This window comes from Schistocerca piceifrons, chromosome 10, assembly GCF_021461385.2.
Source record: "Schistocerca piceifrons isolate TAMUIC-IGC-003096 chromosome 10, iqSchPice1.1, whole genome shotgun sequence".
NCBI classification, from domain to species: Eukaryota; Metazoa; Arthropoda; class Insecta; order Orthoptera; family Acrididae; genus Schistocerca; species Schistocerca piceifrons.
Window position 1 is genome coordinate 146,067,553 of NC_060147.1, and position 8,693 is coordinate 146,076,245.

At 44.3% G+C, this 8,693-nt stretch overlaps 1 protein-coding gene across 1 annotated transcript in view; it reads left to right on the plus strand.

Moving 5' to 3' along the window:
- LOC124718785 overlaps positions 1-8,173 on the plus strand; it is a 213,145-nt gene extending 204,972 nt beyond the window's left edge. Inside the window, exons 4-5 of the mRNA XM_047244393.1 lie at positions 7,327-7,481; positions 8,065-8,173. Of these exons, the coding sequence (XP_047100349.1) occupies positions 7,327-7,481; positions 8,065-8,173 (264 nt within the window). The remainder of the gene's footprint in view (positions 1-7,326; positions 7,482-8,064) is intronic.
- Positions 8,174-8,693: the final 520 nt, after the last annotated feature.

The following is an 8,693-nucleotide window of genomic DNA, read 5'->3' on the forward strand; positions in this document are numbered from 1 at the left end:
CCGTGCTTTTTTTCACTGTCAGATCTCCGCAAAAATTCTGCAAGCGCCTGAAAATATCTGTGCTGCTCCCGTTTTCCGTAAAAAGAAAGCGAGAAACGCTTCTCTGCTTGGAACGCACCTCCGTTACAGACGCCATTTTGAAGGCTACCTATCGAAACTTCATGAATATTCGATGATGTCTCACAACAAATTCCGCTTTTTTAAAACCGAAACTGGCCGAGAAAAAAAAACAAAACGTTCTGCATTACTTACTGAATGCTCCTCGTGCATCTACATACATACGCCGCAACCCACCGTACGGTGTACCGAGAAAGGCTATCTTGTACCACTACTAGTGATTGATTCCCTTTCCTATTCCACTAAGCAGACGGAGCGACGGAAAAACGTCTGCCTCTGCAGGATTTATAATTTCTTTCGTCTTCTCTTTGCCGTTCATTACCCGAAATGTGCGTTGGTGATAGGACAATTGTTCTGCAGTTAGCCTCAAATACCGGTTCTCTAAACTTTCTCAACAGTGTTTCGCGAAAAGAACGTCACCTTCCCTCCACGTATTCTCATTTGAGTTTACGAAACATTTCGTGTTACTTGGGTACTGACTGGTGACAGAACGTACCGGTTAGAATCTAGCAGCCCGCCTCTGAATTTCTCCGGTATCTTTCTTTTATCCGACCTGTTGGGGATTCAAAACAATCGAGCAGTACTCAAGAATGTGTCGCACTAGTATTCTCCGCGCAGTCCGCTTTGTAGATGATCTACACTTCCGAAAAAGTCTCCCCATAAACCGAAGTCGACCATTCTTTTTCAGTGATAGCGAACTTACATGTTCGCTTTGCAACGTCACGGCTAGATATTTGATCCACGTGCCTGTGTCACATAGCGCACCACCAGTACTGTACTGGAACATCACATGATCGTTTTCTCTACTCATCTGCATTAACTTACATTTTTTTACGTTTAGACCAATCTGCCAGTGATCACATTCCATCTAAATAAGTCCTGGATCCTCCTACGGTCACTCAGAGACGACACCTTCCCGTATAGAACAGCGTCATCAGCAGATTGCTGGTCACGCTGTCCGTCAGATCATTTATGTGTACAGAAGCAGAACAAGACTGGTCCTATCACACTTTTCCTGGCCGCTCCAGACGACCTCTTGTCTCTGATAAGAACATTCGCCGCCGAGGACAACGTACTGGTCTCTATTGCTTCGGAAGTTTTCGAGCCACTCAGTAATCTGGGAATCTAATACGTACGCTAGAAACTTCGTTAAGAGCCTGCAGGTGGGCACCGTGTGAAACGCTTTGCAGATATCTTGTAATACGGTATCTGCCTGTTGCCTTTCATCCACGGTTCGCAGGATATCAAGCGACAAAAAGGGCAAAGCGATTTTCTCAGGAGCGAAGCTTTGTAAATCCGTGCTGATTTGTGAATGGAAACTTTTCTGTCTCCAGCAATGTTATATTCAAATTTATAGAGCATGTTCAAGAATGCTGCCGCAAGCGACTGTTAAAACATTCGAGACGGCACACGAGGCTCCAAAGGGTTAACATTATGACGAAACGAATCACTGACAAAAGCGGAATCATCTTCACCGTTATTGTCGGATTCACTTGGAAGCACAACCACCTTACGCTTCTCTACAGGTCTAATAACGTCTCAGAACCATAAAACAATCATTCCCTCACTATTACGGATGTTCATTCTCACTAGGAACATCTGAAAATAATCGTCACAAATCCCCGAAAACATTTTAGATTCGTTCATTTCTTTCTGTTTTCTGAATAGGGCCATGTCTTAACGCAGGAGAAACTTCAAGACGAAAACAGTTACTATCAAAGTCAAATCAAAATGTTAAGTACGCAATGAGTACGTGAAAGCAATCAAGTATCAAGTTCGACACATTGACTACCGGTGTAAACTCCTAAGTGGACGAAGTAGTTACAGTCAGTGGCGGATACATATGTGCCCCCCCCCCCCCCCCCCCCTTGCGGGGCCTTCCGCATTGCAACCAGCAACCAGCGCCAGTCGGCCCGTACGCTATTTGTTCGCTTCTTTCGTCAGTCGACTCGACTCAATCGTGTTATCGAGTAGTTGTACTTTCCTACGTAGCACGCGCGTCCCCGTCATCGTATTTCATACGTTTCTGTCTGGTACAGTCGTGGACAAAACGAGCAAGACCCCTCGCCTTTTAGTTATGCTGATCCGCACGGCTTTAAAAATCTGCTACACAGCATAACAGGCAAGGCGACCAAGTGCTACCAACATACCATGCACAGGCGTGAAATTGAAAAACTATCCGAACTTTATTAGACTGTTTTCAGTCCAGAAAGCTCTGCGCAACGGAAACTGCATCATTTTCATCGCGAAATTTCCGCCTTATTCATGTCTGGGGTAATAATAGAGGACTGTTTGCCTGGGTTGTCTGCTGTGTAGTGAAGGTGTTTGTTACTGCAAGGGAGGTCTGGTTTGTTTTCGGTTCTAATCTCGATGGAGGCCAGATAGACTACCAGTAAAGCAATTTTAAGAAATTCTCGCGCCCCCAATACGTTTTATTGTTACCTTTATTCTGTACTGGCGCCCTGTGGATGTCAATATGAAACTTTCATACGTGTTACTGCCTCCTTTTTCCGCTTCCGTCAATAACTGAATTGACTTAAGTGTGGCACTGGATGATTTCTAACTGAATTTCGTTATGAATCTTAACGCATTGCTAAATTTGCACACTTTCATGGTAGGTCAGCAACGGTAATCCAGTATGACTGGTCTGAACGGTGGCACAGACCTTTTCGCGGCCGAATGCGCGTAATATATTCCTAATTCTTAACGATGTGGGGTACTTTGTCTTACTAAAACAGTTATTATATCGATAAACAGAAATTCATTTTTATTAGTACAGATCATACTAATTAGCGTTTCTTCTTTCATTTATATCTTATATTTACGTGTTGTGTTTAACACACTAATCAGCATTAATATAGTCTTACACATGATTGAAAAGAGTCCGACAAAATTCGGATAGTTCTTCAATTTCACGCCTGTACATAATATGTTGGTAGCACTTCGTCGCATTGCCTGTTATGCTGTGTAGCAGACTTTAAAGCTGTGCGGATCAGCATAACGAAAAGGGGAGGGGTCTCGCTCGCTTTGTCCACGACTGTACATTGATAGCTAACACTTACCTACGAGAAAAGTTGCGGCCATTCTGGTGATCTCGATACGTTATTCTATCTGGCATTTGTTCGAGGAAAGTTTTGTAATTAAAAAGAGACTAATGGGAGAGGTTCTTCAATACAAGCAAACGAGCATAAACGCCCTTAATGATCGTATTCTGTTATGCAAGCGTTGTCTGCGTGTCCTACTGTAGATCTGACTATCCTACTTCGTACACGGTGTTCAAAATATTTGCTTGTCTACCTACATCTATTGATACATTAGAAAGAAGTTTTTCCACATTGTAGCGTTACAAAGACATGGCTGAGGTCGACAATGGAGGAGGATCGACTTATGGCTTATCTCTGTTGAACACTCACCCCTTCATTGATTGTCCTATTGACGATGTAATTAACCAATTTGCCAGGAAGAATAGGCACATCAAACTCATCATTTAAGGAAGAGAACCACAACTGTAACTCTTTTATATCATAAGATGGCACTGTCTTGTATATGTGAATAAAAAACTTTCTTAAACTTTTCATGTGACTTGATTATTTTTTTATTACGGTACAAGTAAATATAGCTCAAGATGTCTTTAGCGCCCCCTTGAGGTTTTTCTATATCCGCCACTGGTTACAATAAATCCCAACAGGTGGCATGTACAGACGGCATGTAGAAAACACGAGTTATCTCGAGATCCGTACGCAATTTGTGAGGTATTTCGGTCTGCAATCTCTGATGTGTTTCGTATGGTTTCGCAGCTTTCGACAGTGCGAGCTCAAAGGCTCCCTGCCTCTTGTAAAAAATGAAGGCCCCAGCCGGGGAAATTCAGCCGCCCGGTGCAAATCTTTTTTCAGGTGACGCCACGTTGGGTGACTTGCGCGTCACGAGCTAGAAAATCTCCAACCCGGCCGGGAACCGAACCTGGATCCACTTCTTGGGAGACAAACACGTTAGCACTCAGCTAAGCAGGCGGACTCTACGTCGTGTACCGGAGCTAGATACACGAGACCTTCCAAATACCTCCACAACTAAAACCCCAGAGAACGTGGACGCCATGGAATCGGTCCGCCTGTAGTTTTATCTACCCGCCATAGAACCACTCTGGTGGTGAACCTCAGGACTACAGCTTTACTAGGTTTTTACTGAGAAGGCATTTCGGACATTTCATGTAAGAAAGCATTTCGTGTGGTTTGGTGGTACGGTCCATTCTTTTGTTGCGTGCGTGTTTCATACGAATAATATACTGTGAAGAATTGTACAGCATCAATTCTAATATGTAAAAGAAGCATTTCCAGAGACCATGTGTAAACAGCATAGTTTCTGCTCCTTTAATTGAAGATTCTCCTGAAAGTTCAGCGAAACCTTCTGTTGCGTCCTATGAACAGAGTGCCTCTCGACGACACTGAATAACTTTGTCTAGAAACGAAATAAAAAAATGTGCCAAGCAAATGTTTTTTAGCTACGGGATTGGGGGGGCGGGGGCTTAACCAGCTCGATAGCTTTTCTCTTGTAACATTGAGCTTTGTGATGATATGAACAGCAGTACGCCTGTTTCAAACTGCACCCTACTCTTTTATTCGGTAATCCACTTTTTCTCCTCGAGACCTATTCGTGGAAATAGAAAAAATTGTAATTGAAACGAGTTGTATTTAATATTTTAATTATTAAAGTAATGTATCTGTCGGTGGAAGGTAAGAACTGAAAGTGTAGTAAAAGTGAACATGTTAATTAAATGAGTAAGTGAAAAGTGATGTAAATGAGGAGCTATGACTGAAATGCGTTGGATGATTTTTTTTACGTATTTATTCTTCACGGTTAAAGCCTATTGTCTAAGACGCTTGAATAAGCCGTAGAATTCACGTTTTCGTGGAAAATAATAAATACACATTTTACTTATTTATTCCTGGTAGTTAATACAAAAAAGGTAATACTACAAAAATAGTAATACTGGAACTAATTCTACGACAACAAACTACAAAATACTCGTAACCAATTACCCAACTACTAATAGTGCCGTTAGTACGACAGAATCTCTTCTGTTTTCGTTCATTTACTTTGATGCGTTTAAACTGTTTCCGCCGCTGGATGCGCTCCCACACTACCCACTACCCCGGTCAGCAGCCTTCGTCCGCTGGATTCCTTGGGCGCAGGGCAGCACGTCAGCAGCGTTTGCAGCATAAAAACGATTCCACTATTCGTTGTTACGTTTCGGAGTGCACGCTTCTCTGCTGACATGCTTCGGCAGGCCTCGGTCGCTCGCCCTTCCTGACTGCGCTGGAACCCAGCAGCGTCCCGCTCTGCCGCAGTCGCAGCTGTCGTTCGATTCTTTAGAGAACCGTACTGCGAGGGCCGTGGCCGGTCGGGCAACATATCAGTCCACTCGACACATTAAGGAACCACTTTTCTAGTTTCTCCCTCATTTTAGGCAGAAATTCTTACATTCTCCTGCCTGTATCTGAAATATCCTGTTCGTTTTGCCACAGTTGTAATATGCGATCTTCTTGTTAACTTTGCTAGAATTACGAGGCGCTCTTAATCTTAGTAGCACTCCTTTTGAACTCTTCTCACTAATGGGGTTGACTTCTCGTGAAATGGCTCTGAGCACTATGGGACTTAACGTCTGTGGTCATCAGTCCCCTAGAACTTAGAACTACTTAAACCTAACTAACCTAAGGACATCACACACATCCATGCCCGAGGCAGGATTCGAACCTGCGACCGTAGCGGTCCCGCGGTTCCGGACTGAGCGCCTAGAACCGCTAGACCACCGCGGCCGGCTGACTTCTCGTGGCTCCAGGCACTCACACACGCCGTACCCTACGGCTGATGCTAGTACAGATTGGTGATACAGTCTGATTGTTTTCGAAGGAAGCTTAAATTGCCTGTTTGCAATAGTTATAATTTTGTTCATCACCTTTGTACCTTTCCTGCCTGCCTCCTCTGTACGATAAGCAAAGTTACGACATTCGTCCAGGAACAGCTTAATATATGTCGTCACTGCGCTTCTTCCAATCGTGACATCAATTAGTTTGGTTTTAGGGTTTCCTTTTAGGTTGTGATTCAGCAGCAGGTAGGTAATTTTGTGAGGATCTAGTGTCAGTTTGACACTTAGACACCATTCTTCAATTTCGTGGAGCTCTGCATTACAATTGTCTTTTGTAGTTCTTCTGGAGTCACCGATTACAACATCGACATCTTTACGTTGCCCTTTCTCAAATGCAGCCCCACCTGTAGTGCTAGTGGGAAACCTTCCTCCCACAGTATTTTTATATCAGTAAGAAGTCACGTACCGAACAAATTTGGTTGGAATTGCTCCAGGCGTTCCTGAGTTGGGCTTCTACACGAGTCCCTCTTCATCCCCACCGCTACGGGATGTAAGTTCTTAGCCGCTGACTGCACCATTGCAGACAGTAAGCAAACGGTAGACCCAGACTTCTTCAAGAATCCAACTCTCCTCTATAAAACAGTTTCAGAGTTCTAATTACTTTACAGATGGGTTATTGTGTTAAATATTTGACGTTAAGCATGTAAGCGAGAAACAATTTAGGAATTGATTAAATTGTGTCTAAAGTTCGTCGCAAGTAGTAAGTGTTCTTATTGTCAAACGCTGGATGAGCATAGTCTGGGTAGTTTTCGCTCCTAGTTCTTCACTCATCTCTGTGTCAGTGACGTCTTATCTCCTCAACTGTGTGTCGTACAATTGTACACCACATCTAGTGGTTCTTGTGGATACTCTCTGGAACGTGTGTTGCGGACGGAGTTAGTAGTAAGGAAGTACTAAATTAAAACGTCATACCTGATACCGAAGCTTGACTGCACGAACAGCGAAAATGCAGTAAGCGATAAACTTTTTTTTCTTTCATCATTTTTTTGGAGGTTTCAGCGAAAAAAAAGTTTGGTGAAAGTTTGAAATTATGTGCAAAGTTTGTTGTAAGTGAGTGGGTGCTCTCACTCTCAGATACAGTCAGGGCGGCGGCCTTTTCGCCCTCTCCCCACCCTCACCCCTCTGACTCTCAGTACAGGAGTGCCTCTTCACAGGCAGGAAGCGACGCGTGTAACAAGTCTGGTTGAAATAGATCCAGTAGTCGAACGTAGATGCATACATTTCTATAAGAAATACATTCGTCTAACCTCCACACGAGGGTAACCTATGGTCGCTTCTTCTCGTAGATGGAGACAACTTCGCAGAAGCTGGAAGCCCCTGCACAGTGGACGCGAACTGCCCCTGCTCGAGACGGTGAACATCGACATCGACAGCGACAAACCGGGGCTGCCAGACCTCACCTATTACTGCCAGACCTCATCGATCACCCACGCCGTTTCTGGTATGTTGTGCTGCACTACAAACTGGATTACCAGTATAGCCCATTCAATGAAGAAAAATTAGTGAAAAAGACTCGTGAAGCTGCAATTTTTTTTTTTTTTTTTTTTTTTTACGGTGGCAAGAGGGAGTGTCACAAATGACGTACTAATAACTCTGACAGGTGAGCGTGAATGTCTGGAAGGAGAGCATTTAAAGGCCACTTTAATTTTGGTTTTGTCAAATAACTCGGAAATGTATCCCGATAAAAAAATTAAACTACATTAGATTTCCTACCAAAAAAGGGCCAGTTTCCGCGTTTTAGGGGATGGAAATATTACAGATTACTTCTTCGGCCGGTGTAAAATCGGTATAAATTAATGTTGAAACGAGGTATGTTACGTTGTGTCCAGCTTTGTACACGACGGTAAGGAGAGGTGGACTACAGAATGGTGAGGTGGACAGGAGCAGAAGTGATTAGCGAACGAGTTAACGCGACATTTACTTAAGTCGTATTTGTATGAGCACATAGAGACTTGAGCAGCTAGCGAGAGAGTGCAGCTATGACAGCAGTGTGGACGAGGACGAGGCTACGGGGTTCCGAGCAGCCGCCGCCGGCGGGGACAGGGCGCGCCACCTGCCACCCCGCCGCGTCTCACCGGCATCGCGACGCCTCTGCAGCTAAAAACCGGCTGCAGCAGAGCCGCGGTGGTGTAACAGGGTGGAGAGGGAAGGACCTACGGGGTAGGAGCGACAGGAGAGGTGGGTCACCAGATCGTGTTCGCAAACTTCCCTTCTTCGAGCAGGTGATTCCCCAGTATGTCTGCCCCCTACGTCGCAAGAAGGGTTGTATCGACCTCCTATAGCACGCATTACGACGAACTTTCGAAGCAGTGTGCAGACGTGCCCGCGAGTATTTATTTTCCACTTTATGCGATTGACGTAAATCCCTGCACACTGTCTTATTCTGCTAGAGGCGAAAGTGATTGTTAGTCTTCCTGAATGGCAGTCGTAGCATTCTTCTGGGAAAGGCACACTCCTCCCCCTCAAGCGCTGCTCGCTTTACAGTTTACAGACAGACTATACGCCACCCAGCATTCTTCCTGTCCAGTATTCTCAATGAAAAGACAAAATAAGTTCGCAGTCCCTTAAGTGAGTACTTATTTGCTGTTTTTTAGCGAGCTATTCTTTAAAATACGTTCCTGTTCGTTTAATTTGTGGTTTTTGCCAATGACCT